This window comes from Pelmatolapia mariae, linkage group LG15 (assembly GCF_036321145.2).
Source record: "Pelmatolapia mariae isolate MD_Pm_ZW linkage group LG15, Pm_UMD_F_2, whole genome shotgun sequence".
NCBI lineage: Eukaryota > Metazoa > Chordata > Actinopteri > Cichliformes > Cichlidae > Pelmatolapia > Pelmatolapia mariae.
Genome location: NC_086240.1, coordinates 25,600,199 through 25,612,930, shown reverse-complemented (window position 1 = coordinate 25,612,930; position 12,732 = coordinate 25,600,199). Strand labels below are relative to the sequence as shown.

At 43.7% G+C, this 12,732-nt stretch overlaps 2 protein-coding genes across 2 annotated transcripts in view; both read left to right on the top strand.

The window, feature by feature from the left end:
• The window catches only part of cfap61 (cilia and flagella associated protein 61), a 47,241-nt gene extending 44,060 nt beyond the window's left edge, over positions 1-3,181 (top strand). Inside the window, exons 23-24 of the mRNA XM_063494683.1 lie at positions 2,027-2,114; positions 2,884-3,181. Of these exons, the coding sequence (XP_063350753.1) occupies positions 2,027-2,114; positions 2,884-3,009 (214 nt within the window). The 3' untranslated portion in view covers positions 3,010-3,181. The remainder of the gene's footprint in view (positions 1-2,026; positions 2,115-2,883) is intronic.
• A 2,541-nt stretch (positions 3,182-5,722) lies between these two features.
• insm1a (insulinoma-associated 1a) lies at positions 5,723-8,487 on the top strand. Its single transcript, XM_063495490.1, has one exon. The coding sequence runs from the start codon at positions 6,008-6,010 to the stop codon at positions 7,346-7,348; it is 1,341 nt and encodes a 446-aa protein (XP_063351560.1). The 5' UTR covers positions 5,723-6,007; the 3' UTR covers positions 7,349-8,487.
• Positions 8,488-12,732: the final 4,245 nt, after the last annotated feature.

The following is a 12,732-nucleotide window of genomic DNA, read 5'->3' as shown; positions in this document are numbered from 1 at the left end:
AATAATGTTTTACTGAACATCTGCCCATAATATTTGTATACACGCTAGCCTGAAATATATAATGAATAAGTAAAAGCATAGCAGGTCAGTTTTAATTGAATTTATATAAAAACAAACCCTCAAATCATTTTTCACCAGGATTCGTGCACCTCCCCCAAAAATCTACACCTATGTATACACACAAACACACACACACACCTGCTGGTTACTGCAAAGTAACATACAAATAAAATGCCAGATTTTCCAAAACTAAATCACAACCTCCCCGGGTGGTCTGTGCAATACAGGAAGTCATATTATGTCATTTTAAGATTCTATTAAAATGGCTAAAAAGGCCCCAACAGAACCCACACCATTCAGAGGTCTTTTACAACAAGCAGTAAACGCATATAATTTCTACTGGAAACCTAGACTGACTCGTGTTTGGAGCCAGCCTCTGGTGGTCATTAGAGGAACTGCAGTTTTCTGTATTTTCATTTTCAGCCCTCAGGTTTGAAGCCTGTTTAACCTTTAAAAACTTCATTTCTTTTCCTGCTTACACGTGAAACTTTGTTAGTTTGAAGTTCTTTTTGCAGCTTTAGTAATACTGTGGTCACAGCAAGGCTGCTGGGATTATCTACATGACTGCAGGTGGAGGTCAAACCAAAAGCGAGAGCTCTTCGAGTATTTGTTGTTATCTTTAAGTGAAGAAGAAATATTTCCTCCTCCAAACAAACACCACTATCCTCGAAGGTCGTTTACATTCTGCTGCCGATGTCTTTTAGCGAACCACGGCTGTTCTTTAACTCTCATGCTTATACTTTTTAAGTATAGTGCCCAAACATATTCGAGGGAGCATAATCAGTTGCTCGCTGTGCACTGTAAAAACAAATCCTCACAAGGACAAAAATAAAAATCCGATCTTTTGTCCAACGTTTTTGCTCGAGTCTTTGTCAGGACTGATGCAGCAGCAGGCGAACAAACGGCAAAACATCCCACGCTCTTATTAGACTGGCAGAAATGAGCAGTTTGGTGAAGAGCCCGATGTCTGGTTTCAGTATGTCGTCGACGGAATAATAAAGCAGCTTCAGCAGATTGGTGTTTCCTACATGGTTATTGTGTTTTATACAGCATTTCTGTTATTTTGTCCAGCCCCCTGCAGGAGTATAATTTCAGGTATGCATGTAAGTGACTGCAGAAGAACTCACGCTGCTGTTTTTCACTTTTTGATGTGTGATTTTTGGCACTGAAACGAGGCAGATGGCAGGTGGGCAGCTGTGTAAAAACAGATGTTTTCATAACTGAGTTCTGCACAGAAACAAGCCGCTTTGACGTCATGTAACCGCTGACCGATCACTTCAACACACGAAGAAGATTCGGGCCTCCACTGCCTTTGTCCTCTCACTTTGTGTGTGTGTGCGTTTGTTGGCATGACTTTCCAGTGAGTAGGTATTTGTCAAACAGTGGGTGACCTGCTTCTGATTTTTCAACACAAATGACCCCCAGACATGGACGGCTATTGTCCCCCCCCCACCACCACCTCCTAATCTGTTTATGCAGCTCCCCAATCTGTCTTTGTGGTTGGTCCAGGACGAGACAAAGCTGGAGCCTTGCAACCACAGAGGCCGATTCCCCATCATGCTGCTCAGTCAGCTGACTCGTAAAGTCATTGTGGAGGCTGACGGAGCATCAGGAGCCGTTAAGATAATTGATTGACCGTGTGGCGGCTGAGGCTTATTCAGCCGACACACTTAGGGAAGCTTCTGGAAGTGTGCGTGTGTGTGTGTGTGTGTTTTTATTTCAAAGCTTCACTGAGCTTTTATGTAAACAGTCGGTTCACACAAAGAAAGTTTCCAGTGGTGGAAATTAACCTCTACATTATGTAGATGCAGGGCAATGGAATCAGATTCTGATTTAAGCTTCTGACATAATCTAGATTTGAAACAGTTGTTATTGTCAATGTTATAACTCGGGTGCACCCTTTTCCCTTAAAACCTCTGGTTGTTGGTACTGAACCGAAGCGCTGATGTAAAGGTTTTCTCTCCAGTTTCTTCACACAGAGCAGCTGTTTGGCTGTTTTCCACGACAGATTCTCTGATTTTGAGCAGGAGCTTCAGCAGACCCTCAAACTCAAGGTTGGTGCTCCACTTCTCATCTCCTACATCACACTTACGCCCCTCTGAGGGTTAAACTGTATTGGTTACGATGCACGGTTAAAGCTTTGCACGTGGCCTTTGTGAAGGTGAGGAATTTTGAGACTGAGGCAGGAACTTCCACGTGGAGTCCCGCTGCCCTGCCGGCTGAAAGCAGATTGTTATTGCTGTCCATGTGAAACAGTCGTTCATGTTTTCCTGCAACTTTCCAGACTGAAGCGTGTTTTAAACTTCTTAAAGTTCTGTGTGGTAACATCAGGAATGTTTTCTCTATTGAGACGTTCATCCAGTGTTTTGGTCAGAGCTCGGGTGAGTCTTTCTTTCTTTTGTCTGAATAAAATCATTAAGATCTGCTCTTCAGTCACTCCTGATCATCCAGCAGTCAGAGCGAGCTTGTGCCTTTGCTGTTGTTACACTGAAACCCTGGAAAGACATCCCAGATGTCCTTAGACAGGTTGTAGTGTCTTTTTTAGGAACCTGTTTATTTTATGTTAGTGTAAAATACTTTGATTTTAAATGTGCTGTAGAAATAAAATTTAGTGAATGAAGCACTAAGTACTCGGTTGGATGGAGTCAGTTACATGTCTCCTCACATCAGTTCTCCACAGCGATCACACCTTCAGCGCGAGCTGAGAGTTCTCCGGCACACTTTAAGTCGGGCACCGATCAGAACCTGCTGGTCTGTGGAAAAAAAGAAGCTCTCTCAGTTCAGTGCTTAGACTTTTCAATCTACACCTGTGTGTCTCTGCAGGACCTCCGCCCTCCGGACCAATTGAAAGACGAGAAGAGTCGAGCGGCTCTGAGGAGCTGTGCTGTGAAGTATCTGAGTTACAACCGAAACCTGCTGCCCATGTTCGCCTGCCCAGGCCAGCTCTGACCTCACGCCCGTTAAAATACTAAAACAAATCAGACTCTGTTTGAGGTGTGGTAACTGGTTTATATTGTGTATGTGTCACTGGATACCTCCAATCATTTGAGCTGGCTCAGGAACGCTGTGGAGACACTGTGTCTGCTATGTGTAAATATATTATTATATCAGATCTTTAGAGTCCTGGAGAATTTTTTTTAAATCAGCAGCTCAGCACAAAAACACAGTCAGGAGTCACATGACATTTTTTAGTCCTGTTATGTTCAGAGAAAGCAAACAGACAGTCAGCGTCTCCAAACTGGATTACTCACACCAAAACACTGATTAACACTACTGATTTGTTTTCCATCAAATGGTTAAAAAATATGTTTTCTTAGATTGCTTCGATTAATCAATATAATCCAAAATTTTTCCATCAAATAAATGTTATTTTAATTGTTTTCAGAGATAGAGAGAGGGAGAGTGGTCTAATCCAGTAAAACTTTCTTTGTGTAAGAGTTCTGGCAAACTTTTAATGCTATTACCATTAAATTAATGCTTGCATTCATTTTTCTTGTGTGGACATCTGATAATTTCCTTTTTAATCCTTAAGATCTCTCATTAATCAGAGTGTGAGCGGTGTTTTACACCAGATGAGAACGAGAGTCTGGCATACTTTTACATTCCTGTTTTGTTTTGTTTTTTCTTCTATACAATGTGCCAACTGTAAGTGTGACTCTGCAGGAGTGTGACCAATCACAGGGCCCTATAGATGCTGCACATGAAAGTGGATGTGTGGCTTTTTGGAAGGAGGAGGAGGGAAAAGGAGGAGGGCGTCACTCTACAGCTGTATGCTAATGAGGCTGAGCTGAAGCCTGTCGGGAAAGTAGCACACACACACACACACACACACACACACTCACTAACGCACACACAGAACATATGCCTGAACCCGCAAGCTGAGAAAACAGCACGCTGCTTGTGTGGAAATAAGAAGTCAGATTGTAGGACATGAAACGCTGAGTGACTTTAAGTGTCAGCTTCACTGCGTGGATATCACAATGCGCTGTCCGTGGTAATAAACACACACTGTACACAGCGCTCAATGAGAGTTTTGCAGTGTTTGTATAGATGTTAGTTCATTTTGTGCGCTGACCTGTTACTGCTAAACAATTATCCACCTGCACTCCCTGTTATCATGAAATGAGCATTATGGGTGAAATAACCTATAAATAAAGTTTAACTATAATTTTTTTTAAACACAGCTCACACTGGATAAAAAATCTCACTTTTAAAAGATGTGAGCTTTTTTGTCAGAAAATCGAGTTTTCTTAAAACATTTGGAGGCATGTGCCTGTTTCTACCCGAGGAACATTTAAAAATTAAAAACGATAACATCTGATTTAAGAAAGTTCTCGAAACACGTGGATTTTAAAGGGACACACATTGAAACTGGTTATTTTGAATGTTGTTTTAGGAAAATGTGGGTTTAAATATTCGTAAGAGACAGACTGGCGGATAAGATGTAGATTTTTTCATAAAAAAGACCAGAACACAAGAAACGACCCGTGTCCGCGTGTTTATTGAATGCTCTCAGTTTGGACACGCCAACAGTCAAAATTTGAAATGGGTTAGTGAAAAAACTTTCCGGACATCTCTCTCACATTTTCTTTTTACTCTTGAATCTTGCACCTGTCAAACGTGCCCTCGAGCCCTGCACCGACAGATCTCCCATCATCCCTCACGGTGCAGGACAGACTCACATCCGACTGACCGGGTCAGACTGGACCTGCGGGGTTTGATGTGGTTTAACGGCCAGATAATCTCGCTTTGCCCCATTTGGAGACAGAAAAAGCGCGCTGATTACGCGCAGCACGCGCCGACAGTATCTAGGGTCCAGATTGCTTTTTTTGTGCGGGGGGGGGGGGGGGGGGTAGACCCCCACTTCTTCTTCATCTTCCATTTTTTTCAACTGTGCAATTTCCTTTTCAATCAGGACGGGTCTACAGCTTGCACAAGCGCGACCATTGTGATGCAAAGCAGGACACCCTCCGCTCGCCATTAATTATGTATGCGTAAAATGACGGATTCATATGTCCGGAGTTAACTGTCACGCCAGCGTACATGCTGCAGGGCCACGGTGGTTTCAAATCTGTCCCTCTTATTGTGGATTTTTAGTTATTTGTCCGCTGAGGTCGAATTTCAGCTCGCTTTCGTGTGCGTAAAAGCCGGACTGCAGATCTGATCTCGGGGAAGTTTGTTTCCCCGGAAAGTCTTTGAGTGTCTTAAACATTCTGAAGGTTTTGAATGGAAGCAGTTAAAGTCTGGAGCTGCTTTCACTGACATTTGCTTGAAATGATGTTGAGCATTCGTACTTTATTTCCCTATTATGCGCATTTTAGCCCCTTGAAGTTTCTTCTTCTACCTTCCATTTTTCTGTATTGTTATTTTGGGCCGTTATGTGGACGGATATGCCCCCTTTGTGGCCAAACCAGAGACCCCACCACCCCCAGAAAGAGACACATAAAGCCGAGGCACGTGTAGATTTCTATACAAACTCATCAGACCGTAAAAGCAGGAGACTCCTGGCGTGTGCCCGGGTCGAGACGAGGAGGAGGGAGAGTGAGTGTGTGTGTGTGCGTGTGTGTGGTGGGGGGAAATACAATAAAACCCTCAGGTACATCTGCTTTGCAATCTGCAAATCCGCCCTCCTCCTCCTAGCTTCCATCAGCCTCTCCATCCTCCCACACCCACTCCCCAAATCCACAGGGGACCTCGGCTCCTTCTGATTGGTCGGGGATGAGGCAACGAGGGGGGGACGGGAACAATGTCATCATGTCGCCTTAAAAAGAGTGCAGCTATGTTGTGGTGAAAGGACCTCGGGAGGAGAACACGGGATCAATAGCAGGAGGAAACAAACAAACAGAGAGAAAAAAGACGCATCAGATGGTTTGATTTTGTGCGCGAGCGGCTGAAAGTGGTTTTCTTCTTTCCGCAGCGCCCAAAGTGCCTTCAGCTCCCCGCAAACATGCCCAGAGGATTCCTGGTAAAAAGGAACAAGAAAACCAACCCGGTGTCCTACCGGGTCCGCTCCGAGGACGAAGAAACGGACCAAACGGCGGCTGATGCTCCGCCGCTGCTGCCGCCCTCCTCCTCCTCTTCAGCGCCTCTCGTCTCCATCCCGGTGCGCGCGCGGACGCCTACGCCCACCTGCGGGGCGGCGGCCACGGCTCCGGAGCCCGATGCTAAGCCCGTGCAGTTCGGGAACCCGGAGGCGGTGTATCAGGCTCTGTACAGCCCCACCCGCCCCGTCAGCCACGAGCACGACCGCTCCTACTCCGAGGCCCGCTTCAGCCTCGGCTCGCCGGTTTCCGCGGAGTCTTTCCCCACACCGGCAGCCATCACCGCCCTGGATCACCTCTTCGCCCCGGTGGACCTGAAGATCGGCTCCAGCAACAGCAGCCGCCCCGAGAGCAGCTCGTCATCCGCCGGGACGCTCCCCGCCGCTGCAACCGGCGGCTCCAAGCGCTGCGCCAACGACGCCGAGCGCAAAGGCAAGCCGCCGTCCAAGAAAACCAAAGCCATCCGCAAACTGCACTTTGAGGATGATGTCACTACGTCTCCGGTTCTCGGGCTGAAGATTAAAGAGGCGCCGGTGGACCAGAAACCTCCCCGAGCGCCACCGGCCGGAGGAGACCACGTCCCGCTGGGGGAGTTTGTGTGCCAGCTATGCCGGGAGGCGTACGCAGACCCGTTCGCTTTGGCGCAGCACAAATGCTCCAGGATAGTCCGGGTTGAGTATCGGTGTCCCGAGTGTGACAAGGTGTTCAGCTGCCCGGCCAACCTCGCCTCCCATCGGCGCTGGCACAAACCGAAGCCGCAAAATACGCCGAGCGACAAGGTGTCCGCGTCGAAGACGGCCTCGGATGAAGCAAAGGATTCTAGTGACAGGGACACACCCAGCCCCGAGCCGTCCGAGTCCGGTTCAGAGGACGGACTGTACGACTGCAGTCAGTGCGGGAAGAGGTTTAAGCGCCAAGCCTACCTGCGGAAACACCTGGCGTCGCAGCACGGGTCCCCAAAAGCGGCGGAGGAGGAGGACGCGGCGGGCTGCGAGCAGAGCGCGGCGCCGCTCAACCTGAGCGCCTCCTGCTGCCACCTGTGCCCCGTGTGTGGGGAGAACTTCACCAGCAGAGGCAGCCAGGAGCGGCACATCCGCCTGCTGCATTCCTCACAGGTGTACTCGTGCAAATATTGCCCCGCAGTCTTCTACAGCTCACCGGGACTCACGAGGCACATCAACAAATGCCACCCGTCCGAGAACCGGCAGGTGATCCTGCTGCAGATGCCGCTCCGCCCCGCCTGCTGATCCCGGACTGTGGACTGGCACACACCGGGAATCAGAGTCCACCCGCCTGTTTCTTTTTGTTTTTAGGAGGATTTCAGAGTTCCACTGAAAAAAAAACATCTGTACCCTAAAGCACACTGCCTTAAACTGAGTAACAGATGTAAAGAGGTTTGTGAGAAGTTGTATCTCTGGGAGTAATTCTGTTTCACTGTAGCTACAGATCTCCAAAGGACAAAACCACACCGAAGTCCAATCTTCCTCAAAGACACGTGAAAAATTTGCTTATTTGTGTCTTTTCAAGTAAAAATTATCTTCAAAGAATTCACATTTTCTGTGGAAAACAGAGAGCCAAGCATGCCCTCACATATCCACTCACACGCAGCTTGCAGGGTTTCAGTGCCTTGCTCAAGGACACTTCAGCAACCTCTGGGTGTGTGTGTGTGTGTTTGACTCCTCCTGGCCTGTAACCCACACCCACGCCCACCCCAACATCACTTAAAATGATCCTCAAAGCTCTTTAAAAAAACAACAACGTTAGACTGTTAATTTATTTTTCTAGCATCTCTGCACAAGTGCTATTAGCTCCTAGACCTAAGAGAGGGGATGACCTGTAGGATAAAAAGCAGACTTCACAGGCCTGAACAGACCTTATCTCATCACTCTGATTAGCTTTAACATAGCTCGTGGATCTGTGGATCAGTAGCTGTTGACTGAAAACAAAAGAGAGTAAAACTAGTGTAGCCGGTAATGCCTTTGGATTAGAGACTCCTGCTGTAAAACTGCCTTAAACTGACCTGATTGTTTTTATTTATCACTGGCTGAGCATATGATGATAATTATTTTCTACAAAGCCTTCTGTATTACCAGTATACAGTATATCTAATCTTTTTTCTATTTATTTATGTATTTATTAAATTATTTGTGTAAGTTACTGCTTTGTGTGGTCGAACCTGTGATCTGTCGCTGTGTTTTTTTCATCACGTAGCCAAATCCTTTTTATTTCCTTTAACTTATGTGAGGGCGGCGTGTTCATGTGGCATTATAGCAATCAGTGAGCCGCTCCTGAAGACAAACCGAATGCAATCATGTTTTAATTTATTATTATGATGATGATTATTTATTTTGGTTTTGTTGTAACCCTTAGCTCTTATACTGCTTTGGATGTTTCTGCAGTATTTTGCTAAATGTCCAAATAAATAAATAAAAAAAAAAAAATAAAGACCAAACTGAGAAACAGCTTTCTTTGCCTTCTTGTGTGTTTTCTGCAGGTAACAGCTTGATTTACACCTCAAGTTGTGGCTTTTTGAAGAAAATGAAACCAAAATCCCTCCAGCTTATTTCCTTAAATGATGGTTCAAGTGTCTCCTCTTCAGTTACACGCCAAATAATTGAATTCAAAGGGTTTAAACAAGCACATTTCATCTTTTCAAGTCCTTTAAACACCTCAAAGAAAAAATGGTTTAACATTTTTTTTTTTGTGGAAAAATGATAAGTTTCCATTAAAGTAAATTCAAATCTTTACATTTTAGAGACCAGGATCAGTGGTTTTGAGATGATTTAAGATGATTTTTCTAAACACGTAAATCAGAAAAAATCTTTCAAAAACAGTTGTACAATAACAACATCACTGCTATCACGTCACCTGTGACCTCTTTAGGTTTTGGTTGTAGTTTTTAAGAAACTGGAAGATCAGAGCTTTCAAATAACTGTTTTGTGCATTTTGGTCTTAAAGGTCTTCTGTCCAAGATGACTGAAAAGACTTGATGTTGACCTTAATTTAATCCCAGACAGGTTATTGATAACTTCATGGATGTTAAGAGGCTATTTTACAGGTATTATGATTTCACTTGTGCTGTGTTTAGTTCAACGAGGGACGACTCACACAGGGACAGCACACAGCTTGGTTGGTAAAATCCCATCTGTGCCCTGAAACTATGGACTTCTGCTTTAACTGAAAGTGAAACCAAAGGAAAAGTCACGCCTGCAAGAACATGCCTTTACATTTCCGTCTGACTCTAACTGGGACCATAATCTGCAAAATGAATGCCATATTGGATTCAGTAAAACTTAAAACTACCAGATGCGACCATAAACTCACTGAGAAGTATTTCTCTAAGGTCACAGATTAAGGAGCTGAAAACTGTTTTGTCACGCAACCGGATGTCTTTTTTGTCATTCTGTTTGAAACAATGAAGGGTTAAAGAATCGCTGCACATAACATTATTACGTACTGAAAGCTTGTTGCTCATTTTACAGCACAAAACAGCACATTTTGACATTTTTAATTCTCTTTACTTCTACTGTGCAATAAAATCAAACATATTTACAGCTGTATCCAAACTATGTTTAGTTCCAATAACACCATATCCATATGGAAGTCAGAGGTCTGAATAACTCACTCACATTCTCACCTAGTGTGCTCATGTGTTCTGGGTTGGTACTTAGCTCTGACTTAAAAAAAAATCCTGTGAACACTCCTGGTACTTGACTGATGAATTGCACTTACATTTTACAGTATTTTTGCAGTATTATTACAGTGCACTGACAATATAATACTATACAACAGTAAGAAAGCAATAGATTAGAGTAGAATGACTGTAAAACAACAGTTTAATCTCCTGTAATTTGAACGTTACATTTCTTACAGTTTGTTTTATTACTATTTAAAGGAAATGTTTTACTCCACTAGATTAGTTTTAGTTTCTTATATACAACATATTAATTATTTGTATATAATTTTATAGATTAAACTACCGAAAAGTATATAAGCCAGTCAGATGAGCTCCTGCTCAAAAAGTCAACATCTGCACTGTATCCACCCAAAAACACAGACATCAGCTTAATTTGTGAAAACATAACTACATTTTTTGGATTTTTACACTGCATTAAAGTCTTCCACCCCTGCAGGTTCAATTCAGTCTTCAGGGTTATTCATCAAACGTCACTACGACCCTGAAACCAGAAGCTGGATTAACCCCCCAAAGGGGTGTGTGTGACCCTGTGAACCCCAACTGTACATGTCATTATTTCCACAGATACCAAAAGCACACTAATCAACACTCAAGAGCTGAAATAATCAGCAATCAGGCAATTAAATTAGAGAAACCTCACTGAAAAACTGTTTTACAGGGGGAAAAATGCCTGCAAACAGTTTCCTTGATGGAAACATTTAATACTTCTGCATTCTTTAATCATAATATTAAACTCTGACTTCAGGAATGCGTTTACTCAGATATAATGTAAATTTTCTTATAACCAGTTAACGCTCACTCCAGCACCTGGAAAAATCTTCTTTACTGGACTTCAAAAATTAAAACACAACATGTGGCACATAGTAATTGAAAGCGTATGGTTCTTCTGTGGCTCAATTAACAGATATCAGCATATACATTTGCAGAATTTGAGGGTAAAGTGCAAGATTTTTGTCACTACAAGCATTATGGCTCTCATTCATTCTACTGGGCAGTTATGTTTAATCCTCTGCAGCAGGGTATCGAGCACGTGGAGAGAAACAGAGCAGTGGCAGCCCACCCGTCGTTGTGACTCAGGTATTTCCTGCTGTCCTCAGGAACGTAACTCTTCCACTCTGTTGCTGCTTTGTGCAAAAGCCCACGTCTACCTGCTTCTCTATTTATAATATTTAAGAATCCAGATGAACAAGAGAGAACTAAAATTAGACACACCCAAAGATGCATCTTAAATTTGAACAATACCCAACTATCAGTGGATCTCCTCGCAGCCAGACATGCCCAAAACCCCTCACCTGGAGGATCTCAGGAGGCCTCGAGATCTAAGATACCTCATCCCCCTTATCTGGCTCCTTTCAATGTTGAGGACTAGCAGCTCTGCGCTCCTTACCCTACCTCTAACAGAGAGCCTGGACAGGAAGCTCGTTTCTGCTGCTTATACACACGATCTCACTCCTTCAGTCACTGCCTGCAGCTCGCGGTCATCGCCGACGGCTGTAACGTTGTTCGTTTGGTAAACTGACAGCTTCTCTTTTAGGCTTCTCTCTCTTTATCACAAAAGACATATACAGGTTGGTAAGACATGTCTCGCATTTGAACAATACTTTTTTGCAGGACAAGTTTCCCCAGGTTTTCTGTGCATTCATTCCTTCAAACGATCACAGAAAGGAAACGTGTAAAGACAGAAAACAAAGTCTTCGTCGGGGCTGAAGAGAGCTGTGATTTTGAGGCATTTCTCCTTAAAAATGATTCATTAATGCTTCCAAGCTGAATACAGGCCAGATGAAAACTCAGCTGCTGTATTTTTACAAGCATCAGTCTCAATTATGCATCACCTGAAAGCACAAAGCCTCTTGATTGCTGTTCACTGTCTTCACTGTAAGAGCCCAACGAACAAACTGCTCCCAAGTTTCTGGTCTTTGTTAGTAAGAAATAGGGGATGAATGATCAGGGTTAAACAATAATTCACTTATCACAGTGGTGCACATTGATTTTCTGTCAATTGACACGTCAATTAATCTTTCTGTACCGGTTTCTTTGTGGACGTCTGGGGAAATAATAAAAAGGGGGTCACGAGGGGCCCTAGAAGAAATCTTTGCCCCTCAGGAGGTAAATCCGGCCATGAGTGGAAAGAAGAAAATTGATTTAAGAACTACAACAGAGCAAAGATTTACTTTTCATTATGCTCAGTTTATATGGCATTCATGTGGACAGAAAGGTCTGATTACAGGACAGTGTCAGAGGTGAAAGGTCAGAGGTCAGCTGCAGGGCAACACACACACAAAACATTTCTGCATGTGAAAGACATTCCTGCAGTTCCACTCCTCCTCCTCCCGCTCCAACTCTTTCTTCTCTTTCACGCGGTGTGAAAGGCAGACGTACAGCTGCTCACCGTCCTGTTTTCTTGGTCACGTGTCATCAAACAGCCTTTTACGCCGCCGTACGGAGACCAAACCTGCACGCATGCCGGGTCTCTGTGTCGCATACAATTATCGTACAGCAGCTAACCTTGATCTACGTGTTCTTATCGATTATTATTTTATTATGTGACAGTTTGAGGTTTGTCAATAGACTGTAGATAAAAGATGGATGTACCCACCACTTGGATTTGAGCTTTTTAGCCATTACAATTTTGGTTTTGCTGAAGCCAGAAGTGTCTAAAGAAAATTATTCTGGGCCTTCATAAACATGAAATGATTATTTTGAACTGAAATATATCAAATCAAAGTGTTTTTTTAATCTAAAAGGAAAATGTGTTTGGTGTAAACTGAAAAGTAAATATCCAGATTGCACAGAATTTTACATGGTGCTTTTGTAACAAAATTACAAAAAAAAAAAGTTGGCACGTAATAGTCGGGGCATAAATACTTTTTGGAGTATTGTGTGTTGAATAAATTAATAATAATAGTGCACTCTAATTCTTGATATGAAGGCTTT